We start from the raw sequence: 25,235 nt of genomic DNA on the forward strand, positions 1-25,235 counted from the left end.
GCCCCCCTCTCCAGTGGGCCACCCAGAAGGACGCCTGGGCCGGCCACAGGGGGCCCCAGCGCCCACCCCTTGCCCTGAGACCACACACAGGTTGAGGGCTTTGTTTTATTAAACATGAGGCTGGTTGGAGAGGTGTGGCAGTGTGCCTGGTCTGTCACCCCATGAGGACCACAGACACCATGCTTTGCGCTGTGCTGTGCACAGCCAGGCCACCAGATGCTTCTTTGGCCCCTCCCTCGGCCTTAGCCCCTCACCCCCAGCGCCCTGAGCTGCTCCCCAGCGGGCCTGTCCGGTCCTGAGTCGGGGAGCGCTCCTCAGCCCCCCCCCCGAGTCCCCCACGCTGGGCCAGCTGCAGCTGCTGTTCTCTTCTGGCTGCGGCCACCCACTCGCCGATGAGCCTGGCCTCGAGCCTGCGAGCCTCCCGGACAGACGTGGGGTCTTGTGGGTGAGACGCTCTAAGGAGAAGGCGCGGGGGCCTCAGCCGGGCAGCAGGCCCGAGCCTCGCCTCACCCCACCTCGGCCCACACCCGGCCACGGCCTGGGGCCCCACGTCGCTCCCCTGCCGGGGCGGGACTGCACCTGAGGTCTAGGTGGTGCGCTCCCCCCCGGATGGTGACAGCGAGGACGGAGGTGCTGAGGTTTCTCTGTATCTGTGTCGGTCGAAGGACATTCCGTCGGCTACTCGCCGTGCTCTGGGCCACGGCCGACCCCACCTTCGCCCGCCCAGTGCCACCTGCTCCAGGGCCTCGTGTCCCAGCCCGTGGGGCACAGCCGAGGCCGTGACTTAAAGACACTGCGTGGCCTTGACGGCCTCATTGAAAGGGAAAGACGGAGGGGCGCCTGGGTGGCGCAGTCGGTTAAGCGTCCGACTTCAGCCAGGTCACGATCTCGCAGTCCGTGAGTTCGAGCCCCGCGTCAGGCTCTGGGCTGATGGCTCGGAGCCTGGAGCCTGTTTCCGATTCTGTGTCTCCCTCTCTCTCTGCCCCTCCCCCGTTCATGCTCTGTCTCTCTCTGTCCCAAAAATAAATAAAAAACGTTGAAAAAAAAAAAAAAAAAGAAAGGGAAAGACGGAGATGAGCGAGGCAGATGTCAGTTCACGTAAAGAAGTCAGGGAAGAAAGCAAAGGAGAGGAGGGGATAAAGCGGGAACAAGAGCGAAGGCGGCACAGGACCCGCAGAACCACGTGTGCAGCCTGGCGAGGCCGGAGCCGGTTCTTGAGCGGAGTCTGGCGAACCCAGGGAGACTCACCCCGCCCCCTGCCCAGGGGTCCAGGTCACCGTTGGAGAAGATGATGTTGCTGGCAGCTTTGAGGTCTGAAAGCACAGATGTGGGGGTGGAGAGCAGGCCCAGCCCCCCAGCTCTGAGCCACGGAGATCGGGGGAGTGGTGGGGGGAGGGTAGTCAGCTCAGCACAGAGGGAAGGGTGCCACCACCTCGAGCCTCACCTCCCGCCCCGAAGCTGATCCGCAGCCAGTCCCTCCGGGGCCACACGCCCCACGTGTCCAGGCAGTACTGCTGGCGGAGGCCCTCCGTGAACGGCAGGTCGGGGAAGAGGTCGGTCACGTTGTTGCTGGAAAAGGTCAGGTTGATCTCGGTGCAGGCCTGTGGGACGCCACACACCGAGGTCAGCCCGGCGGGGCGGGCGACCTCACCCCGCACCCCCGTGCGGCACCCCCGGACCTGGTAATCCCAGGCCTTGGCGTCAGGGCCCGAGCCGCAGCCTGTGGGGTCCGCGCAGGCCTGGTACTGTCGGTAGATGTCATAGCAGGGCTCCGTGCCCGAGGAGTTGTACACCAGCCCTGGTGAGAGGGGCGCTGGGGCCGGGGGCCTGCGCGGCCACCCTGCCCCCTCGGTGGGGGACACGTGCCCGTGAGGCGTGGGGCTCCTGGGGGCGGGGCTCTCAGCTGCTGCTCCGGCTGCTGAGGGTGGCCAGGCGGTGGCCGGGCCGGAACTCGTCGGAGACCCCGTGGAGCAGAGCCTCCCCCACCGACCCCCGCCGGGCTAGGGACTGCACGGGGGCAGCTGTGCTCCTGGCCCCCACGTGACCCTTGCCCCCAAGCCACACCCACCCCGCCACGCTCAGCACCAGGCCCAGGGCCGAGGGACAGACGCACCAGCCAGCGCTCGGAGCCCCTTGATCCTCCGGGTCTCGCTCAGGAGCCGGTCGCAGCCAACCTAGGGGTGCCAGCCAAGGACCCACACTCGGCCTGCAGCCCTCTCCCCAGCTCACCCTTCGCTGGTCCCAGGCCCCAGAGTGGCTTCAAGGCTCTCGGGCTGGCCACCACTGGCCACCCCGGGGCGGCCGGGCCCCTCTCCGTCCACAGATCCCAGCCAGAGTCTCCTTGCCTTGACCGGGTTGGCAGGAAGGTGCCCTATGAAGTCAGTGGGATACGGGTAGTCCATCATGGCCAGCACCGTGAAGGCGTTGCGGGCAAACCCGAAGAGCTGGGTCAGGTCCTTCTGGCTGGAGAGGGGCTGGCAGGTGCCGAACTCCTGGCTGACCGTGTCATAAGCTGCCAGAAGAAGGCGGGACGATGGCCTTCGGAGGCTGCTGTTGGGCGAGGATTGGGGGGAAGGAAGGAGGCGAGGGGCGGTCAGTGGGTTGTGGGGGGGGACTGCTCACCTCCCTGTATGAACAAGTCCTTGATCTGCCGGAATGCGTCCCGCACGCCCTGGGCACACTTGGGACTCTGGCCTTCAAAGTCCTGGAGAAAGGAGGATCGTGGCAGCTGCCACCATAGCCTGGTCCGGCCCGTGGGCCCCAGAACCTTCACTCACCGCCGAGACATCCCGGAAGAACTGGTAGGAGTCACCGAGGCCGGCCACAGCCACAACGGGTGCACTGGCTGCCAGCGCCCCAGCCACGAGGTGCGGGTACTTGATCCTCATGTAGGCGCTGAGCATCCCCCCGTAGCTGGGCGGGGACACAGAGCGCCTGGGGCCACAGCCTCCCCAATGCCCCTCTCCGCTCTCCCTTGTTGGAGCCCACGGTGCCCCCAGGAGGACCTGAGACTTCCGCGTCTCCCAGAAATTCTGGCCCTGGGGCCGGCCACATGTTTGTGCCTCAGGGAGAAATGAGACGGGCGAGAACCCACCTGCCACCGAACACGATGGCGGGGGTGTCCTGGGCCCCAAGGTCCCGCCGCAGCGCGCTGAGCAGCCTCGCGAAGTCGGCCAGGGCCTGTTCCACGGTCAGCAACTCCGTGTGCCCGCGCTGTGTGGACCGCTCTCCGAAAGGGAGCGACTTCCCGTAGTACCGCTGCAGGTGGCCGACGAGACGCTGAGCCCGGGCCCCGCCCGCCCTCGCCCGCCCTCCCCTGCCACGAGTGCGTGTACCCACGTGCTCCGCGAAGACGACCAGGGCCCCCTGCTGTGCCGCCAGCTCCAGGATGAACCCCGAGTTGTTGGCGAAGGACCACACGTTGCCCTCATTGCCCGTGTAGAAGAATATGGGCCCCTCGCCCTTTTTCCAGAACTTCTCTGTCGGGCAGAGGCGGGAGGGGGCGGGTGAGGCACAGGGCGGGACCTCAGGGCCCCGGGACCCCCAGGGCCACCTCACCTGACACCAGGAACCGCTGGAGGAAGGTCTTGTTGCCGAACCTCTCGAAGTTGAAGTGGTCCAGAAGCTGCTCAAAGTAGCCCTCCTGGAAGTCACACTGGGGGACTCTGTGGGCTGGAGGGGCATGGTGCTCAGCGCATGGGGACACTGGGCACGGCGGCGGGGGGCGCCCACGGGCCCGCACTCACCCCCAGCCTCCGGGCTGCACAGCCCCAGCGCCAGCAGCAGGGTCAGGGCCCAGGGGAGGGCCGGCTGGAGCTGGGTCCCCATCTCCGCTCTGCCGCGGGCTGCGGTCACATGACCGGCGTGCCACCCTCACGTGACAGCCCGGGCGGGGCTGGACTCTGGGCCCGACCTCCCCCACCCCGCCGGGCTCCTGATGCCTTTTCTCCGGGTCCTCCAGGTTCCTGCCACCCACCGTGTCGCTACGGAGACGGTCACCTTGGAGACACAGGAAGCAGGAGAGGGCTCCAGGGCGTGGTGTCGGGGCAGGGGACGTGCACCCAGCCACCTGTCCTCTAGGGGCCACTGCTGAGTCATGGGGAGGTGGGAGAGACCTGCCAGTGTCCCAGCTGCCCCCCCCCCCCGCCCCCCGCCGGGACACACCCAGGCCTCTCCCAGCCTCTGGGCCGCTGGGTGATGCCCTGGGCCACGTTGCGCCCCTAGTGACGGCCCGCAAGGGAGGGCGGGCTCCTGAGGGCAGGGCTGCGAAGGCCACGTGGGCTGACCCCCGAGGAGAAGTGGGGGAGCCTCGGGAAGATGGGGTGGCGGCAGCAAGGAGGGGGCTCACGCAGAAGGCCAGCAGCTCTGAGGAAGGGGCTTGTCCAAGCGAGAGTGTGAGGCCTTGTGGCAGCAGCAGGGGCCTCGGAGCCCAGGCGGGGGCTCGGACGGTGCAGACACGCAGCTGCCGAGAGCCCAGGTCGGGAGGCGGCGGCCCCAGGCCCCTGCTGGGAGTTGGGACCCTGACCCCAGCCCCTCAGGCTATTCCCTCCACTGGCCCCTCAGTGCCAGGGGCTGCGGCAGGTACCCAGTGCCCAGACACCAGGGGGGCCACCTCTCCCTTGGCATCCAGTCCTGGGCACGCGTCAGGGGCCAGATCAGCAGAGCCACCCCCTGCCCAAGGCCACAAAGGGAAGGTGAGTCACCTGTCCCCGTGCCAAGACTGTCCCTGGCCAGCACGACCCCAGTCTCTGCCCAGGTCCGGCCTGTCTAGCGCTGGGACAGGCCAAGGCTGGGGTCCTGCGCTCTGGCTGCAGCCTGAGAACCCGGGGCCCCAAGCCAGGCTGATTGGGGAGCAGCCGGTTAGCTGCCCCACACACTGTCCCAGGACTGTCACTGTGGCAACCAGCATGGTGACAATGACTGTTGATCATGTCATACCACCCCAGGGGTGTGGTCACCCCATGGTCACCGAATGCCACACCACAATCATTGCACAGTCCCTGTCCCCATCCCATCCCTGTGTCCCTGTCCCCGTGCCCCCATCCCCATGTCCTGTCCTTGTCCCGTGCCCCGCTCCTTGTGGTCCTGCGTTCCCACATCCCCGTGTCCCTCTGTCCCTATACCCGTGTCCCCATCCCTGTGTCTCTGTCCCTCTTTCCCTGTGTCCCTCATGTCCCCGTGTCCCTAGCCCTATTTGCCCACCATTGTTTCCCTGGCCCCGTCCCTGTGGCCCCATCCCCTGTCCCCGCCCCTGGGTCCCTGGGACCCCATGTCCCCGTCCCTGTGTCCCCACGTCCCCGTGTCGTGTCCCTACTTGCCCATCATCGTGCCCCTGTCCCCGTCCCTGTGTCCCTATCCCATGTCCCAGTCCCTGTGTCCCTGTGCCATGTCCCTCTCCGTGTGTCCCTGTGCCATGTCCCTCTCCCTGTGTCCCCCTTTCCCCATCCTGTGTCTATGCCCCCAAGCTCCCATGTCCCCGTCTCCCCGTGTCCCTGTTCCTGTGTCCCGGGACCCGCACCCAGGGCTGCCTGTCTTGCGTTGAGTAGAGAGCTGCCCTCGCAGGGTCTCCATGGCCTCTGCAGGGTAGAAGCCAGGACAGGACAGAAGGGCTCACGGCTCCTTCCCCCTGCATGGCCGCCTCGCCCCAGGCAGGCCCTCCTCTCATCCTCTCCTCTCAGCTCGGCTGCCTGACCCTCATACCCCAGCTGCAGACCCAGCATATCCTTCGCTCCAAACCCTCCCAGCAACACCGGGAAGGCCCAGAAGGTGATTCCGATTCTGACTGTCCTGCCACACCTGGTGGCCCTGAGCTTGCGGGTACGTCTGGGGGTCCTGAAGCCCTTCTTCCAACTCCCTGGGGAGGGGGGACAGTGACTTTGGGGCCAAAGCTGGGTCTTGATTCCCCCCTCCACAGCCCATAGATCTGGGGAGACAGGCCCTGTCTCCCCCCACCAGCTCTGCCCTTTCGGCCCTCAAAGCTGCAAGCAACAGAGCAGCGGGTGTGGACGACAGGAAACCCCACACGGGTCCCCATAATCTGGGCTCTGATCGAGCTGCACGTGAGGTCGGGGCCACATTTGTGTGCACGCTCAGTTATACACGCTACGTGCTGAGCCCCCTTTCATGTCATGAAAGGTGCTTTTATCTGTTGTTGAGCATTACTTTTTTATTGTTCTGGACATTTAAAAAAACATATTCTAGATATAAATTCCTTATCAGATATGTTGTTTGCAAAGACTTTCTCCCATTCTGTGGGCTTTGGTTCTGTGCACTCCGCATCCTTCGATGCACAGGTTTCGACGAAGCCCTACTTGCCTGGTGCTTGTGCTTCTGGATTGTGGCGTGAGAAGCCCTGTGAGGCCCGCTGGGTGCAGACCTGTCTCCGTATTGCTGTTGCTGCTGTTTCTAGGCGCCGGATGGTTTCGCTCTTTGGGTTGCTGATCGATTTTTAGTTGATGTTTTGTATGTGGCGGGAAGTAAGGTCCAGCTCCATTCTTTGCATGTGGAAATCCAGTTTTCCCATCACCATTTGTTGAGGACAAGGTTCTTTTCCCCACTGAGTAAACCTACATACCCTCGCAGAACATCAGTCGGCCATCCATGTATGTGTTCATTTCTGGGCTCTCCCTTCAGTTACAACCACGTGTCTGTCACTACACCAGCACCACACTGCTCGGAGTACCATGCCTTCGTCGTAAGTTTTTAAATCGGGCAGTCCGTGTCGTCCAACTTTGTTCTTTTTCAAGAATATCTTGCTATTTGCGGCTCCTTGCAATTCCACATTAATTTGAGAATTCATTTTCCATTTTGGCAAAAAAGGCTGTTGGAATTCTAAGACGGATGGTACTGAACCTGTAGATCATTTTTGTCTAGCATTGACGTCTTAAAATTAAGTATTCCTGGGGCGCCTGGGGGGCTCAGTTGGTTAAGTGTCCGATTTCGGCTTAGGTCATGATCTCACGGTTTGTGAGTTCGAGCCCTGCGTTGGGCTGTGCTGACAGCTCAGGGCCCAGAGCCTGCTTCGGATTCTGTGTCTCCCTCTCTCTATGCCCCTCCCCCGCTCATGCTCTGTCTCTCTCTAAAATAAACATTGAAAAAATAAAAAATAAATAAAGTATTCCTATGCATGAACAAAGGATGTTTCCACTTATGTAGATCTTCTTTATTTTAGCAATGTTTTATACTTTTTGGTGTACATTACATCCTTAAATTTATCCCTATTTATTCTTTTAGATGGTGTTTTTATTTTAAAGTAAGCTCTGTGCCCAACGTGGGGCTGGAACTCACAACCCCAAGATCAAGAGCCAAATGCTCCACAGACTGAGGCAGCCAAGCGTCCCAGCCCTAATGTTATTTTCAATGGAAGTGCTTTCTTAATTTCCTTTTCAGATTGTTCACTGCAGGTGCACAGGAACATAACGTTTTGATTGCTGATCTGGCGCCTTGCAACTTTCCTGAATTTATTAGCTCTAGTCATGTTCTTATCAATTCTTTGGGATTTTCTACACACAGGATCATATCATGTGCAAATAGAGTTTTACTTCTTCAATTCCAGTCCGAATGCCTTTTATTTCTAGTGGCGGTGGAAGCAGGTAGTCCTGTCTTATATCCGGTCTTAGAGGAAAAGCTTCATCTTTCACTGTTGAGTGTGATGTTGGTTGTGCGTTTTTCCATGATTACCCTTTATTGTGTTGAGGAAGTTCCCTCCTACCTACGGTTTCATGAGTGTTTCTACCATAAAAGAGTGTTGGCTTTTGTCACGTGCTCTATGTCAATTGCAGTTATCGTGTATTTTCTCCACTGTGCTCTATCAATGGAGTGTATTATTGTTTCTTTTTCCTCCTGGCGTGTGCCTTCTTTCATTCAGCACGATGTCCTCGAGGTCCACGCAAGTTGTTGCTTGTATCCACAGCTCATTCCTGTGTATTATGTTGTGTGGATGACTGGTCTCCTTATATCGAAACACCTTGACCATGGTGTAGAATCTTTAAACATACTGCCAAATTTGTCAGTATCTTGCTAAGGATTTTTGCATTAATATTCACAAGGAATATTGGCCTGTAGTCTTTTACTGAAATGTCTGTATCTGGTTTTGATATCAAGGTAATTTTGGGTTTACAGAATGATTTAGGAAGTTTTCCCTCCTCTCAATTTTCTGAGACTTTGAGAAGGACTGGGGTTATAACTCTTAAAACGTGTGTGTGTATGTGTTTTAAGGTTTAAGTGATCTCTGCACTCAATGTGGGGCTCGAACTCAACCCCAAGATCAAGAGTTGCGCGCTCCAGACTGAGCCAGCAAAGTGCCCCAACTTTGAAAATGTTTGGCTGAATTCCCCAGAAGCCACATGACCCCAGGCTTCTCTGTTGGGAGGGTTTTGTTGTTGTTGTCTCTCTGTTTACTATTGGATCCATCTATTTGTTCTAGGTCTGTCGAAAATTTATAGATCGTCTTGAGTTTAGGTCATTCTTGCATGTCTGGGAACTTGCCATCTTAAAAAGAGCGTCACACTTGATGGTGCGGAATTTTTCTGTAAGACCCTGGTGACGCCCCCACTTCTGTTTCCGGCTCTAGCTACTGGACACTCACCTTGCTAGTGTAGCTTGGAGACTCAGTGTTGTTGATGCTTTCAAAGAACCAAGTTTTGGTTGTGCGGACCGTCTCTGGTGTTTTTCTATTCTCTATTTTACTTATCTCCATTCTACACATTTCCTTCACACTGCAAGCTTTGGGTTTAGTCTGCTCTTCCTTTCCTAGTTCTTCAAGGTGCATAGTTAGCTACTAACTGGAGATCTTTCTTCCTTTTTTTATTTTTTAAAAATTTTTAATGTTTATTTTTTGAGAGAGAGAAACAGAGTGTGAGCGGGGAAGGGGCAGGGAGAGGAGACACAGAATCTGAAGCAGACTCCAGGCTCTGAGCTGTCACTACAGAGCCCGACGCGGGGCTTGAACCCACAAACCGCAAGACCGTGACCTGAGCCGAAACCAGGTGCCCAACAGACTGAGCCCCCCAGGCGCCTCTATATTATTAGAGTAGGCTCTACACCCAACATAGGGCTCGAACTCACGGCCCTGATAAGGAGCTGTGTGTTCTACCGACTAAGCCAGCCGGGCGCCTCGTACATTTTTAATTTTTTTTAATGTAGGCATTCAAAGCTATGGATTTTGATCTGAGCAGAGCCTTCCCTGCATCCCATAAATTGTGTACTTTGTGCTTTCAATTTCATAGGTCTCAAAAGTGTTTAACTTCCTTTCTGACTTCTCCACTGACCCATTGATTGTGTTTATTTATATTTGGGAGACAGAGCATGAGTAGGGGAGGGGTAGAGAGAGAGGGAGACACAGAGTCGGAAGCAGGCTCCAGGCTCTGAGCTGTCAGCACAGAGCCCGATGAGGGGATCGAACCCACGAGCAGCGAGATCTTGACCTGAGCTGAAGTCGGACGCTCAACCGACTGAGCCAGCCAGCCCCCCCCCCCTTTCAATCATTTAAAATACACTGGGGTGCCCGACTCAGTTGATGGAATGTGCAAGTCTGGATCCTGGGGTTGTGGGTTCGAGCCCCATGTGGGGTATAAAGTTTACATAAAAGTAAAATCTTTAGGGGCACCTGGGGGGCTCAGTCAGTTGAGTGTCTATTTGAGCTCAGGACATGATCTCACGGTTGTGGGATTGAGCCCAGTGTCAGGCTCTACACTGTGCATGCACCCTGCTGAAGATTCTTTCCTTCTCCTTCTGCCCCTCTCCCCAACTTGTGCTTGCTCTCAAAAAAAACAAAAACAAAAACAAAATGCATTAATACTTGTTTTGTGGCCTAATGCAGACCATGGAGAATGCTCCATGTGCCCTTGAGGAGCAGGGACACTCTGTTGTCGGGGGCGCTCTCATCTGTTGGGTCTGCCTCCTTTGTAGCCCTGTTCGTGTCCTCGGTTTCCTCGCTGGTCTTCCCCTAGCGGGTCTGTGCATCTTGAAGGCGGCTGACGAAGTCTCCACCTGCCACTGGAGACCCGGCTGTTTCATTGGACTCTGCTGTTCGATGCATTTGTACCTGTTCTACCTCCTTTGTAACCCTGTCTTTTCTTCCCCATGGAAAAATCCTGTTTTGACCGAATACAAAGTAAGCTGCATCCACGTTGACCTCTTAAAAGTTTTTTAATTTTTTTTGAAAGACACCGTGTGCAAGCAACGGAGAGGGCAGAGAGGTAGAAAGAGAATCCCAGCAGGCACTATGCTCGGCGTGGGGCCCGATGCAGGACTCCACCCCACGACCCTGGGATCGTGACCTGAGACGAAATCAAGAGTTGGGTGCTCGACCCACTGAGCCACCCAGGCACCCCCCGTGTTTGAATTAAAGCCTATTTCGTCTGGCGTTCGCAAAGCCACCCCAGCTCTCTTTGGGTCACTGTTTCCATGGGGTGTCTCCCCCCATGCTTTTGCCTTCAATCTATTTGTATCTTTGAAAGCATGGTCTCTGCTAGACAGTACGTACTTGGGTCACTGTGTTTTAGTCCATTCTGCCAAGCTCTGGTTTTGATCGAAGAGTTTCATCCATTTTATTTTACGTAATTACCAATAAGACTTCTACCACTTTGTGCGTGTTTTCTATACGTTAATCCTTTTTCGTCCCTCATTTCTTCCGAGGACTTTTTTTTTTTAAAACTTTAGCGAACCATTCTCACTCTCTTCTCCTTTCCACCCACGTGTAGCTTTTTGATAATTTCATCGTGGCTATCATGGGTGACATCCCGAATTTCTAACAATCTGGTCCACACATACAGCAACTCTGTTCACTAACATACACGACCTATCTCTGAGACGGCTCAGACCAGTCTGCTTCTGTAGCTACTCTCAAAACTCACGCTGCACACCGTGGGCCCCAAAACATAAACTTGTAATTATCTCCCACAAACAGCTTTTAAATCCTGGAGAATAAAAACAGGAGTGGCAGCCAAACACGTAACTGATTTGACGCATCCCAGCCGCGTCTTAACAGAGCCCCGAGTTCCCATCTGGCAGCAGTTCTGCCCAGAGTCCTTGGAGCATTTCATGCACGTCAGGCCGCCTGGCGACAAGCTATCCGGCTTTCCCCTGGAAATACCTAGAATCCTCCATTTCTGAGTCAGTTTTGCTGTACATGGAACTCCGGGGTGACAACTTCTCTCATCAAAGCGTCATTCCATTCCCATCTTCTGGCCTTTTTTTCTCCCTCACTGGGCGGCTGGCCTTGCCATGGGTCTGCACATCACAGGTCACCGCTCACGGCGGTCAAGACTCTCCCACCACTTATCCCAGGTCGTCTTGTGCTGATTCTACTAGGAAGTGTCTGACCTTCTTGAACTTGTAATTTACATCTTAGAACATCACATTTGGAAAGCGTTCAGCACTGTTTCAAATCCCCTTTTGCCCCTGAGACCCCAACTCTAACAGACTTGTGGGGCCTGCGGAGGGTGGGACCTGTCCCTCGGACTCTGTCCACGGCTCACGTTCTGTGGTCTCCTCACTGCTGTGGCTACTGAACTCTGCTGATGAATCTCTCAATCGCTGCACATTTCAATGGAAGATGATTTTTAATAATTATTCCTTCCGGTAATTTCTCTGGTAATCTCAGTGTGCTCGTAGTATTTCCCCTACTTCCATGTGTGTGTTCAAGTTGAGAACGTTTAGTTTTATTAGTCCTTTTCTAATAATTCTCAAGGCTGGACTGTCTCTAGCGACACTTATAGCAACTAATTTTGTTCCTTTCATGGAGACGCACTTCCTTTTTTCCTCATGGTTCATTGGCTGTTGTCAAAACGGACCGCGACGGTTCTACTGCCGTTTTGTTTCTGGGGAGAACGGGAGGTGGATGTTGCCGCTCGGCCTCGCTACAGAAATCTTTTCTGTACGCTGACCTCTCCAAGGTGTCCGATTTTGCATTTTGTCAACTTCTGTCTTTCACGACACGCACAGAAGCTGATGACACGACTTGGGTGTGGCGCTCGCTGGCTCTGTCTGCTGTGGGTCGGTGTTCGGGACAGGCCGCGAAGCGCACCTCCCGCTCCCCCCCGTGGTGCGTTATCTCGTGCAACGACAGGTAAGGTGCGCATGTGCTAACTTATGTATGGAGGACGGCATGATTATCGGGCCGGAAACCGGACACCCCTGTGCACTGCAGTCAGAAGCGCCCCAAACCGACGATGGCTTTCTCTCACACTACGCAAAGACGTTTCGCAGTAAAGGACCCGCCTACCAGCAGAGGAAACAATCCACGTTTATGCTGCCTGGAAAGTCCGTTCTGTCGGGTGGTCCAGGAGCAGGATGAACTTGTCCACCCGCCCCTCCCCGCCCCTGCAGGGCCGGGGGAGGATCCCTGAGTCCAACATGTAAACACCACAGCCGGCCAGGTGCCCGGATTCGCAGGAGGTCACAAGTGCCCCCCCCCCCCCCCCCCCCCCGGACTCCCGGGTCAGGGCACATTCACAGACTCGGAGAGCCCGGGCTGAACCGCATGTCGGGCTGTCCCTTCAGCTCATCTCAGAACATGTGTGGGTCCAGGAGACCCAGAGCGGCCCCAGGGGACAAGCAGAGACACTGGGGCCACACAGAAGACGTTTGGGGATCAGGAATGTAAGTCATGATTCAAGCAGGAAGGTCCCCAGCAGGTGGGGCCTCGGGGATTCACAGCGCTGACCTCACGACACCATCCGACGTCATGAGAACCACAAGCCAGAAGTGCAAAGCCAGCGGCAAAGCACCGGGCGCCCAGCTGCCCTGACCACCTCTGAGGCCCTGAGATGTCAGGCTCGGTAACCCCCCGGGGAATGTCATCAGCCTGACCCCGGAGCACGGACAGTCGGCCGAGGGGACCACGCCGCGGCCAAGGTCAGGAGAGTGAACCTACCCAAGGCCAGGGTTCCGAGGACAGGTACCCACAAACGCAAGACGTGTGAGGCCCCCGGGCAGTGCCCACAGGGGCGTCACCCCACCCTAGGCGGGGCCCAGATGGGCAAGGGGTGAGCCTCAGTGTTGAACACGTAGGCGTCCAGGCTGAGCAGGGCCGGGTCGTCGGAGAAGAGCAGGTACAGGTACTTGAGCGTCTCCCCCAGAAAGAAGCTCTCCATCTTGTCCCGGGGCTGGGGATTGAGGGGATCCTGGACGTTGCTGATGGAAGAATAGCCACCCGAGGGGACCTGCACGAGAGCGGAGACCGCGGCGTCACCACGGCCGCAGGCCCAGCCAGCTCCCCACGCCGGGCTCAGCCCTCGGGGGCGCCGGTGGCCGCAAGGCCCCCGGCCGGGGCCTCTGCGCCTCACCGCGGCACCCGTGGCCAAGGGCAGGGTCTGAGGCAGACGACCCCAAGGTCCACCGGGGGGACCGGCCCCCCGGGAGCTCAGCCGCAGCTCCTCCAGACGGCCCCTCAGAGACGCCAGCCGCCCTCACGTGACCCGACGTGCAGCCCGTGCTCCGAAGGCCGCGAGCACCTGAGGCGGCCGGGACCCACCGCCCGGCCGCCACAGGGCGTACGCGGGTCGGGTTTTGGCGCTCTCTCTCTGCCGGGGTGGGTGGCAGGCCCCGGACACGGCGTGACCTCCGAGCCACGGCCCAGACCGCGAGACGGGTGTCAGGGCCACGGTCACGGTGCCGTCTGGGGTGGGAAAGGGCCGCCCGGGGCCACACGGAGGATCCAGGAGGAGAGTCGCCCTGTGCACACCGGGCCACAGAGCCTGGTCCCCGAGACCCTGGGGCACATGGCGCCGAACTCCCGAGGCCACGGCGGCGAGCCTACACCGGCCCCACCCCCCTCTGGCTGCCCAGGGGAGCCCTGCCCTAGGGGAGCAGGGACTAGGGGCGGGGCGGGGCGGGGCGGGGCAGGGCGGGCGCTCACCCGCGTGTACTTGTTGAAGCTCTGCAGGATCTCCCAGCCCCAGTCCTGGTACTTGCGCTCTCCCGTGAGGCGATGCAGGTAGAACAGACTCTCCACTGTCTCGGGCCGCAGCAAGTTGTGCCTGTCGGCCGGCTGGGCGGGGGAGGGGGGGAGGGAGGGATGGGGGACACAACACGGGCTGAGCTCGGCCGGCTGGGGTCGGGGGACACGGGAGGAGCTAGGCCGGAGCTAGGCCGAGCCCGCAGGGCGCCCCCACGCCCAGACCCCGGCCCGGCTCACCTTGACCTGCACGTCCTTGCGGTCGCTCTGGGGGTACAGGTTGAAGTGCACGATTTCGGGGCTCAGCCCCGTCTCCATCTGGCGGTTCATCTGGTAGCAGGTGTCCATGAGCGCCCGGGCCAGCTCCATGTGGTCGGCGGGCAGGCCGTGGTGGGCGCCCAGAGCCAGCGTCCCTGGCAGGAAGCACACCAGGTGGTCCTGAAACCAGAGCGGTTTCCTCACCACTGTGGGTCGGTGGCCACGTGGGGCAGGGGCAGGGGCAGGGGCGGGGGCCACACCGGGTGCAGGGTCCAGCGCTACCTCAGGCCCCCCGCATCCCCAGGGGTCGACGGGCCTGAGTGGGGACTCCTCAGGGCCCACAAGGGCAGGAACGTGGAAAGCGACGCCACTACGGGCCCGGCCCCTGGAGCTCCACATGGGCAGGGGGGAGGGTGGCGGACGGACACCCGCCTGCCAGGGGAGCGGATGCTGACCCGGGTCTGGCCCTGACCCCACAAACACTGATGGAGTACCAGGGGCAGGGGACAAGTAACTAGATCCAGGGCAGAGGGCAGGGGGCAGGGAGGAGAGAGGGGAGGAGAGAGGGGAGGAGAGAGGGGGAGGGGGGAGGGGAGGGGGGAGGGGAGGGGGGAGGGGAGGGGGGAGGGGAGGGGGGAGGGGAGGGGGGAGGGGAGGGGGGAGGGGGGAGGGGAGGGGAGAGGGGGGAGGGGAGAGGGGAGGGGAGAGGGAGTGGAGTCTTGGGCATGGGGGAGGGGGTCTTGGGGGACGGGAGTGGCACCCCGGGGGAGGGGCCGGGGACCCATCACAGACCCCAGCCCCCCTTGCCGCACACCGCCGCGCAGTCCATCATCGACCTGTGAGGGCTCACGCCCCATGACCAGAGTCTGAGCCATCTCTCCAACGTCCAGACTCGCGGAGCCACCGGGGGCCCCGGTGGGTGGGTGCGGCCCCCTACGCCCCCCTACGCCCCACCTGCATCACAACCGTGCTCACCATCTTGGCACTGAAGCGGCCGTGGGCCAGCTCCCCCACAAAGGTGAGCTTCCTGGGCTCAGACCTGCGCAGCAGGTGCCTTTTGATTCCCTCGACGGCTTCGAGGTAGTCTTCCAGTAACCTGTGAACCGGCAGGCCCCGCGGGCTCAGGCCAGGTGGGTGCGCGGCCCCACCCCCCGCCCGGTTACCCAGGAACGGGCACGTGGCCACGAGCTGCCATCCCCACGCTAGTGGCCAAGAGGCCTGGCCCCGTCTGGGGTGGCACCACGCCAGCCTGGAGACGCAGGCTCGTGGCAGTCAGCGGCCTGGGGCACACACGGGGCTGTGCCCGCCACTCCCCCGAACAGGGTCGTTCCTCTCAGCCGGCCCCCGTGGACCACCCGGGACCCCACGTGCCCACCAGGGTTCTCTCAACGTCCCCACGCTCAGGCGTGGGGAACTCCGGCTCCCCAGGCGGGATGATGCCCTGATCTTTGCCCGTAGGGGTCGGCCTGGAGCTGCCCCCCCCCCCCCCCCCAGCGGTCCTAGGTCGTGGTCACCCTCTGGCGTGAGACTTCAAGGATTTCCAGTTCCTTCGCTAGAGTGACCTGTGTTTTCCCGACCGCACGACGAGGCTCCCCGAGGCACTGCTGTCTGGGAAAGCGCACGTCTGAAGCGTCAAGCAGGCAGCGTGGGGAGGCCCAGGGGCCCCTGGCCACCTTCTGCTGGGGAGCGGACAAGCAGAGCCGCCTCCACAACCCCGAGGACGAGAGCTCGGCCGGTGAGCCGGGGGGCCCCTCGGCCGGGCCCAGACCCCAGGCCCCGCCTGGCGCAGAGGGTCCGGGGACCTCCGTGACCAGCCAGGCGTCCTCTCTGGCACGAAGGCCGTGCCGGGAAGAGACACGTCCCCCGCGGAGGGGCCGAGTCCGGGTCCGGCACGGCCGCTGCCTCCTGACCGAGAACTCGGGACAAGGGGAGCCTCGGGGACCCCGTCCCCGAGGCAGCAGAAACAGGCCTCACTGCGTCTCCTTCTTTCCGCCCTGGATCCACTGCTTCAGCAGGTACTCGTAGTAGCTGTCGGCCCTGGCGCCCAGAGTGAACACTCCCACGTGAGTGAAGAGGCCGCTGTGCGTGTTGATGAACATGGGCACCAGCCCGTCCTTCTTCCCCGACAGGGAGTGCACACGCCTCGTCACCTCCTCCGCGGCCTCCTGGGACACACACACACAAGGGGAGAGTGCGGGTGAGCCAGGGGGACGGGGCTGCTGGACCTCGGGCCAGCCGAGGAAGGCGGGCCTCGTCGGCTCACCCCTCCTCCGTGACAGGCGGGCCCGTTCCCAGCGGAGGACGGAAGAGGCCGGTGTCCCGGCCCACGGCGCTCCCCTGCCCGGCTGCACCGGGCAAGGACTTCTGAGGGTGGCCCCAGCCACACGGCAACCAGGTCCCCACCCTCACACGCGGCTGCCTCGACGAGCGGGCAGATGCCGAGGGCCCCAAACACAGGGCTGAGCTCCTCCTCCTGGCAGGGGACCGTGTCTGAAGGCCACAGCCGCGGTCCCCGGGACCTCCTGCCCAGGCGTGGCCGTCTGCTCCCGCTCGCTGGAGGGAAGGCAGGCGCGTCTGCTTCCGAGCCCGCGGTCGCGGCACACCCGCCCGCTGATCCTGCTCATCCTTCGAGACCCGACCGACCTCAGCTCCTCCCAGGCAGCGCCACGCATCTGTGCTCCATGGCCCTGTGCGCGTTTGCTCACGGTGCTCGGGACCCCGCCTGGGGAGTGACCTCCTGGCCTCCACCCGCCACGTACGCCCGCCCCCTTTTACAAAGTGCTCCGAGGCAGGGGCGGCTTCAATTTCCCTTGGGTCTCCAGCAGCTACAGAGATCCGGCATCGCAATGGCGCCCGGCCGACGACGTCTCAGAGCAAACAGAGAGACGCCGAGCTTCCGGAGTACGAGCCAACGACAGGAAAGCCGCTAATCCGCCGACAAGCAGACAGGCACCCGGACGCCCACCTCCACCCGGGAGATGAACACGGGGCCCGTGGGCGTTTGGAAAACGCCACACGTCATCAGGACAAAATCCACAGCCCAGAGGAGGCACCCTCACGTGCCCACCGCAAAGGCTACCGAGAAAGACCGGAGGACAAGCGCGGGCTGCCGCGGAAAAGCCAGAGCCCTGTGTGCGCCTGGAACCTTCTCCCGGGAGCGCCGCTCTTACCACCCCCGCGTGGGAAACAACCCAGCTGCTCCTCAACGCACGAGAGCCCGGACAGCACGTGGTCCGACCGCACGATGGCAGACCACCGGGCCACGAAAAGGGATGCTTCGGACACGTGCTACGACACGGGTGCGCCTCGCCCGGACGCTTCCAGCGCGGACGAAGACGTCACGCGTGGCGACAGAACCGGCCACAGACGGCCCACGCCGTACGTAGGGCCTCGCTCACGCCGAGCATTCCACACAGAGAAAGCCACGCACGACGAGTGGATTTGCGGCCACCGAGGCAGGGGGCCCCGGGTGGGAGCGCTAGGGTGCGCTGGCCTACTTCCTGAGGTGAGGACCTGGTTCTGGAATCAGACGGTGGCAGCCGCTGCCCACGTGGGACTGCGGCGCGACGTTCAAGCCAAGAGGCAAAACTTCCTGACGTTCGAATCGCAGCTCAGGTTTTTAAGGCAGAGGAAGAGTGACAAGGCAGAGCGCCAAGTCCAGAGGGTCCGCCGCGTGCTGGAGACTCACCCACAAGGAGAGGGACCACGGCCAATGGGGTCGGGGCGAGGGCCAGGGGCGAGGGCCATAAGGACCGTCAGCGACGGGCTAGCAAGGCCGAGACCCACGACTGTGGGCCCCTGCCTCGCTCCCGGCACGGACCACCCCCGGGGGCCACCACAGCACGAGGCAGGGGGCAGTTGGGACCCCAAGGACACGGGCCCGCGCTCGGACTCAGCCCCCAGTCGACGCCCTCCCCGCCCGCGCAGCTGAGGAAAGGCGAGGGACGAGGGACCGGAAAGCACAAAGGACGGTGGTCCTGCGGCCCGGGGTCAAGGCCACGCATGCCTCCACTTGGCGTGACGCCTCCGGCCGGCAGGCCGGCCCCCCGTACCTGGAACTTCTTACTCCCCGTGAGGCGGGAGAGCTCTCGGAACTCCAGCTGAATGCTCGTGACCTCGGCCACCGTGCTGTCCGAGGTCCAGCGGGGCGGGTGGGCGGCTCCGGTGCCGATGTTCACGTCCGAGTATGGGATCCTGGAGGGCGTCTGGAACGCAGGCAGCAGCCGATTCCCAAAGTCTTCCTGATGACGCGACACGACGAGGACCGAGGTTTCCCGTCACACGGCAGCCTCGGCTCCGTTCCACGACGCCCCACCCTCCCGCCCCACCTCCGCCACCCCCGCCACCCCGCCACCCGTGCTCACCCCCGTAAGTGGACACGGGACCTCGCTGGCTTCACGTGGCCTCGGCGCTCAACTGCGGCGAGACCGAGGAGCCCCGAGAGCACTTCCCCACGGGTTGCGACGGTGACAGGGACCTTCCCACGCACGTGCGCGGGAGCGAGACCCGGAACAGACCCCCGCCCCCACCCCCGGGGGCCCCTCGAGCCACGGAACCTCCACCGGCGCCCGGACACTCACGGCCTTCCTCAGGAAGAGGTCGTCCCCGGACAGGTGGTAGGCGCTCAGAAGGCCGCCCAGGATCCGGATCGTGCTCTCGAACAGGTTGACGTCCACGTCTTTCTGAAACCGGAGCTTCTTAGACACCCACTTGCGGGCTTCTTCAAACTCTGCGACAGGAGACGGGGTGGGAGCGGGAATAGGTTACAGGTCCCGGCGCCCCCGTGACCGCTCGCTGGCTCTGGGGCCACGTGCGTCCTCGTGTCTCTCTCTCCCGAGCGCTCTCTCTCTCACTTCCCACAGCAAGGGGACACACCGCGGAGCCCCCTGCACCCGGAGGACGGGGAGCCAGCGTGCCGTCGTGAGCACCAACGCTGACGGGTAAAGGCCACGGCCCAAAGGGCCACGTGAGTAACTCAGGGGGAGCCTCTGGCCTCTGCGGAAGAGAGACCCGGGACGCCGATGGCCTTATCGGATCACGTGCTGCCTCCCACCAGGGAGCCCCTTTCCGGCTAGCACAGGAGCACGGGCTGGAACTGCCCTTGGGCGCCAGCCCAGGCCTTCGGCCGGGAGCCGAGGGGGCGACTGCCCTGAGTGTCCCCGGGACGCCTGACATCAAGGGACAAAGCGACTGCCTGCCACCCAGGGGAAGGGAGAGCTCCTCAGACGGAAACAGTGGCGTCTACGCCCTCCAGGGCACGGCTCGCTCACTCGCGCGCCCAAGCGTTCCACCAGGGGAACCTGGCCGCGTGCTCGGGGACGAGCAGGTACCTTTTTTCAGACCCAAAATCCACATGGTGTCCAGGGCGTCAATCAGCGTAAGTCCCAGGCCAAACCACTCGCTGAAGGACCTGGACACGGGTTTCAGCTCGTCGTGGCCCCAGGCGAACTTGCGGTAGCCGGTCCACGCGTGGCGGAAGGCGTCTATCACGGCCCTCTGACGCTCGTTCGGGGAGGCTGGGAGGAAGACGGCGGGTCGTGGGGACCGGAACCGCCCAGGGTTCAGACACCGCCCCTCTGCAGCCCCAAGCTGCGGGGCGCTCAGTGGTGGGGGGGGAGGGGGGGAGGGGGGGGGGGAACACCGTCCGGGGCCGCAGGTCAGCAGCGGACGACCCCGAAGGTCGGGGCGCGGCGCCGCCGGGCTTGGGGCCACACGGCTGGACGCGGCTGCCAAGGTGGCGAGGCCTCCAGGGCCCACACGCGACGGCTCGGCCTCTCATCCGCCTGGCCTGCGCCCGTCCGCCTCCACCAGCCGCCCGGCGGGCACGACCCTCTGGAGCTGCGGGGAACACGCGGTGGGCGGAGGTGTTTGAGGCAGCAGACCGGTGCCTGCCGCTCCGCCACGGCAGCCGCGCTGTGCAATCCGGCCGGGGGAGCGTCAGACGTGGCGGGCGGGCCCCGGTGACCTCCACGAGAGCGCCTCATCTCACAGGTGCCCACGTCGTGCCTCAGCAGCTCTGGGTGTTTTCGGGGAGGGAACGGCGTGTGGCGGACACACCCAAGGCCGCCCTGGGGCCCTTCCAGGGTGGCCTCGACACCGACCGAGAAGGTTTCTCCCCTCCACACGTCGGAGGACCAGGCCCAAGTTACAGGGCCACCAGGCGGACAAAAACGTGGGCGTCGACGGCTTCGCGACACGTGTCCTCTCGGTGTGGCCCGAGGCCCAGTCGTGTTGGTATCTGCGGCTTTGACATCGGTCCTCAGAGCCCCGCGACCGCTCTGCCTCCCCCCACACGCCCGGGCCGCCCGTCCCGGCTCTGGGCTCCTTCTTCCTCCTCCCCTCAGTGGCAACAGCGACAGGACTGGAGGGTCACAGCCTGGGCCCCAGGCTCAGCTGACCTGGCGCGAGCCCCCGCTCCGGGAGGCAAGTGGCCGTGGCCGCTGCCGGCCTGACCTCAGGTCTCCCGTCCGTGGAACGGGCCTACGACAGACCGATGACCTCAAAGGCCGCCACGAGAACCAAAGCAGACAGGCCGCACGGAGTGTACCAAGCGCCAGTGCCCCGAGGGCCCTCAAGTACAGGTGCCAGAACGCAGGACCCCAGGACCCCACCGAGCCGGGGCCGTGTCTCCACTCTCCCCAGGCCCCACGCTGGCACGGACGCGGGCAGTTCCCGCACAGGCGGCCTGTGGCTGCCGCGATGGGCCTGGGACCGCGGGCCGCCGTGGAGCCCCGTGTCCTCTCCAAGGCTCTACAGAGAGCTGGGGCCCGCCCGGGTGCCCAGCTGGGTGTCCGCGCGCCCTCTCCGTCACCATGTCCGGGTGAGGCCCGACGGGGCGCAGGCGGGGCCTTACCTGGTTGGTTCTGAATCCCGGGGGCCTGTGAGGAAGGCTCGGTGGGGGGGGCCCTCTGCCTTTCTCGAAGGGGGTTCGGTGCCCTGCTCCGGCTCGATCACTGCACCCCTCCAGCTTCAGGGAGAGGAGGAAGAGGGGTCAGCCGGCTTGAGGGCAGAGATGCAAACGCCCGCGGTCACAGCCTGGCTGGGCTCGTGGCGGCCCTCCGCTCCATGCGGCACGACGCGGACAAGGCAGGGCCCCGCCCCCACCGGGGTCCCGCTCTCTCCAGTGTCTGCTCTGAGAGGAGAAGCCGCTTCAGACAGCGCGCCGATCCTATCCCTTTGTTTTTCAGGAAACGTCAAACGGACCGGCCTCTGCGTATCTATCGACCCGTGCTGCCTCGTCTCTGACGCTCCCTGTACCTGACCACCGTTCTCTGGGTGCTCTCTTCCTGACGAGCGTCGCCCACCACCTCGTCCCTCCGCCTCGTGTCATCCTGCCTCCGGTCCTTGGAGTCTTTGTCGGGGGCTCTAATCTGCAGGTTGGGCGGCCCCCGTCGGAAATGCCTCTGAGGCTTCTAGATCAAAACAAGAGCCACTCGTGAAAACAGTTCAACGGCCCAGGAGCTGCCACTCTGTTTCCACCTGGGATGCTCTCCCTATCAGACCCAACCCCACGGACCGCGTGGAATGGCTGGTGGCGCACGGCCCCCGGAGCACGTGCCTTCCCGCTCCCACGGCAACATGCAGATTTGGCCAGAAGATCCTTTCTCACGATCTCCGGGCCCTGACCAACCGGGACGGAGACTGTGCCAGCGGGCCGGCGCAGCCCTGGACAGTGGGTTAGAATCCTGGCCCGGGAGGGTTCCAGGCCGTCACAGACCCTAAAGATAGCAATAAAGGGTCAGAGCCACGTCCCCGTGGACGGAGGCACAAAGAACACTGTCCCGGGCCTGTGCCCCAGGACTCCCACCCTTCGTCCTCAGAACCGGGTGGCCGGGGCACCGGGTCCAGGGACGGAGCGCAGGGGCCCAGGCGTAGCCCGTCGTCAGCAGAGGGCAGGAGGAGGCCCCTCCTCCGCAGGACACAGCAAGGAGGCCGACTCAGGGATCGAAAACATCTCTGCCGCTCGCTACCCACAGGACCCGTGAAGAGGTCCTCGTTGTAAAGACACAAGTGCCACGGAACCGGGACGCCCGTGGCCAAGAGAACGGGATCTGGCCGCACACAAAGCACCGGGGCTGACCCAGGCCTGGGGCACAAGTGCCGGAGTCTGAGCAGCAGAAAAGGTCCCAGCGGCCCCGCCACAAGGGGCCCCGCCCCGCGCCCCAAGGCCCGGACCCGGGGAGCCGTGCACACCGACCCCGGCCGCCACCACAGACGGGAGCACGGGCCTCCCGAGCAACGGAAACGTGTCTTTCGGCGGGCAGCCGTGCAGGCGGGCTCTGCTCCCATCGCCGTCACGAGAGCCCAGGTGCACGAGAGCGGCCAAGAGGAGCGAGAGACGTGCGTGTCGGCTCCACGAGGGAGGACGTGAGCTGTTTGACACACAGCCTCCGAGTAAGACGGTTTGCAGAGAGGCCTCCTGGCCGCTCCCCGAGGGGCCCGACCCCGGCCCCCTTCCCCGCCCACGCCCTCTGAAACTGCAGCTCCCTGAACAAGCCCAGCTCTCCCTGCCTCGGGCAACGTCACTGGACTCAAGCCCTGCTCTCCCGACTCTACCCAGGACCAGCGGCTCCCCGGTCTCACACCGCAGTTCAGCGTCCCGTCCCCAGCCTCATCCCTGGAGGCGACTGCTATTTTCCTCCCGGGATGGACACCACGGGCCACCGGCCTGCTCCCGCCGGCCTGCAGCTCCTCCAGACAAGGGGCGGGTCTGTTTCGCTCACCAGCAGGTGTCCAAGGGGAAGGAAGGAGAGAATATTCCTCCTCCTTGCCCCAGGCGTCATCCTACTGGCTCAGAATAAGGGGCGCAGGGCGCGAACATCAGACAAACAACAAGGGAAAGAACTGCTCCCCCGTCCGCGTGGACCATCACGCGCGGTTCTGAAACGCCCGTGGGACCGACCCCGGCCGCAACCCCACGTGTAGTTCACTGAACATACCTGGGGTAAAAGCCCCGGCGAGTTTTCCGGATTAGCATCTGCCTTCCGAGGAGCCGGCAAGACGGGCGGATCTGCCGGTCTCACCTTCCGCTCTTCCGCCGACCTGCCATCCACGGCTAAACGAGAGAACAGGTTTTATCCCAAACGTGCCGCACAGCCCCAAGGAGAGCCCGAGCGAGCGCGTGGAGGAGCACGTCTAGGCGGGCACTCCTCACCACGAGAGGACACCGTGAGACCTGGGGAAGGTCCTTTAAACCAACTCAAGAACGGCCAAGGGTAACCAACCCTTCCTCACAGCACTTGGCAGCTTCCGTCCTGCAGCCCAGCCCACACGGACCTCCCCTCAGCGGCTTCCCTTCCAGGAAGCGCAGAAGCTGGCCTATGTGCAGCTGTCTCCAGCCACCTGCAGCAGCTCCTGAGCTTTCCTCCCCCACAGGGGTTCCCTACGCCCTCACCCAGACTGCCCGGGGCCGCTCGGAACACACGGTAACACGTGTGAGGAAGTTCAGGGAGCGTGTCTGGACGGGGCACGCGACCTCAGGACCCGAACGTCTCCCCCGTGAGGCACAGAGAACGGAGAGGCCGGCCCTTACACCGGACACCCAGGAAGCAGTCGGGCAACGTCACATTAACTCGAGCCACGTTCTAGCAGGCTGGCTACAGACACTCTCCGCTCCTTTTCATCTGCGCTTCTGGCCAATTCGCAGACGCTCCAGGCGCTTAAAGCGCACGGCCAGACCGCTTTTGCCCAGCCACCCGCAGTCAGTGACGCACACGCATGGGGTTGAGGCACACGCGCAGCCGGTACCTCTCCACTGGTCAGCCACGCTGATGTAGGACAGGAGCCCGCAGAGCACGAGAAACGTGAGGAAGAAAAGGATCACGTTGCGCTGTAATCTCGACAGCTGCTTCCATTTCTACGGGACGGAAAACAACACAGCTGGGACCCGTGCAACCGTTGCAAATTCAGGGAGGACAGTGGGTAAGTCCCAAGGTCCGGTTTCTGAACCGGGGGAAGCGCCCCGGCGGCAGAGACTGACGAGCCGCGGGGATATTCCAGACGGTATAGGGGAACGGAAATAAACAACAGACGCAGAAGCCATACGTGTCCTATCGCAGGGGCAGTGGGGAAAGGCTCGCGCGACGCGCGTGTTCCGTCTCAGGCAGCCGGCGGGACCCCGCATCTGCCCAGATGTGGGGGTGTCGATGCCCTGCAGCCCGAGACCGCGGGGCTCCTGACCCACCGCGCCGAGGGGCGGCCTACAGCTTTCCTCCTCCCCGTCCCCGCCCCGCCGAGCGCGGGCTGTAAAGACGGCCTGCGGCCGGCGACCACCGCTCCCCGGGCCCGGACGAGCGCCTGAGCTCCAGGCAGGGGGCGGCGGGCGGGCCGCGGGACCCCGGCCCGGCGCCGACCCTCACCCTCCAGCACGAGCGCCGCCGCCAGCTTTTGCTGCCGTCGTAGCTCTGGCCAAGGCTCAGCGTCACCGAGATGAAGTCCCGATGTGGCGCCGGCGGCGGCGGCGGATACATGACAGCGGTGGCGGCGGCCCGGGCGACCCCGCCCACTGGCGGCGTCAGGAGGCCGGGCTCTGAGAGGCGCCGGGGGCTTCGCTGGTCCGACACCCGCGGGCAGCCATCGCAGCGCCGTCCACACCCCGCCCATCGCGCGCGCGGCCAATGCGCCTGCGCCGCGCCCTCCTATTCCCCACCGCGCCTGCGCCCGCCCTCGTGGCCCCCAGCGTGCGTGTTTACGTCCCGCCGCGTCGGCGCACGGCCGCACCTGCGCCGCGACGCGCTTGCCCGCCCGCGCCTGCGCGCAGCCCGCCGGCGCAGAGCCTGGGACTCGGCTGGGCGCCGCGTCCCCGGGACCGGCCGGCTCCGTGGTGTTGGCAGGACGTCCGGCGCCCCGCGCCCCCGCTCCGGGGCTCGACTCCCGGCCCCGGGCGGATTTCCCGGCCCAGAGCTAGTGGGGGCCGCAGCTCAGCGAGAGGACAGCGGGTCCGGTGCGAGCCCGAGTCGAGGCGGGGCGGCTGTCGGTGTCCGCTCTTTGGAGCCGATGGGCTTGGGGGCGCGCGGACGACCGCCGCGGCGAGGTGTGCGCGCGTTTCCCCTCAGTAGACACGCGGCAGGGCGGAGCG

General features: G+C 62.9%; 2 protein-coding genes and 1 long non-coding RNA gene across 3 annotated transcripts; 1 reads left to right on the plus strand and 2 right to left on the minus strand.

The window, feature by feature from the left end:
- Positions 1-91: 91 nt before the first annotated feature.
- On the minus strand, positions 92-3,954 carry DPP7 (dipeptidyl peptidase 7). Its single transcript, XM_058693434.1, has 13 exons — positions 3,747-3,954; positions 3,559-3,672; positions 3,340-3,479; positions 3,095-3,258; positions 2,778-2,913; positions 2,623-2,704; positions 2,346-2,512; positions 2,114-2,174; positions 1,680-1,798; positions 1,445-1,601; positions 1,249-1,313; positions 580-650; positions 92-455 (listed from the first exon to the last, which is right to left on the minus strand). The coding sequence occupies exons 1-13, from the start codon at positions 3,826-3,828 to the stop codon at positions 251-253; spliced, it is 1,563 nt and encodes a 520-aa protein (XP_058549417.1). The 5' UTR covers positions 3,829-3,954; the 3' UTR covers positions 92-250.
- A 216-nt stretch (positions 3,955-4,170) lies between these two features.
- LOC131491007 (uncharacterized) lies at positions 4,171-24,195 on the plus strand. Its single transcript, XR_009251271.1, has 2 exons — positions 4,171-5,817; positions 21,346-24,195. It is a non-coding gene; the product is annotated as an uncharacterized LOC131491007 (long non-coding RNA).
- LOC131490989 (endoplasmic reticulum mannosyl-oligosaccharide 1,2-alpha-mannosidase-like) lies at positions 8,219-24,770 on the minus strand. Its single transcript, XM_058693423.1, is given in 14 exon segments — positions 8,219-13,166; positions 13,862-13,993; positions 14,141-14,338; positions 15,134-15,254; positions 16,133-16,323; positions 18,211-18,399; positions 18,739-18,887; positions 19,489-19,674; positions 21,012-21,060; positions 21,062-21,125; positions 21,416-21,570; positions 23,098-23,213; positions 23,906-24,014; positions 24,517-24,770. Coding segments are annotated over 14 exon segments (1,983 nt in total). The 5' UTR covers positions 24,628-24,770; the 3' UTR covers positions 8,219-12,953.
- Positions 24,771-25,235: the final 465 nt, after the last annotated feature.

The sequence above is a fragment of the Neofelis nebulosa genome, chromosome 12, assembly GCF_028018385.1.
Source record: "Neofelis nebulosa isolate mNeoNeb1 chromosome 12, mNeoNeb1.pri, whole genome shotgun sequence".
NCBI lineage: Eukaryota > Metazoa > Chordata > Mammalia > Carnivora > Felidae > Neofelis > Neofelis nebulosa.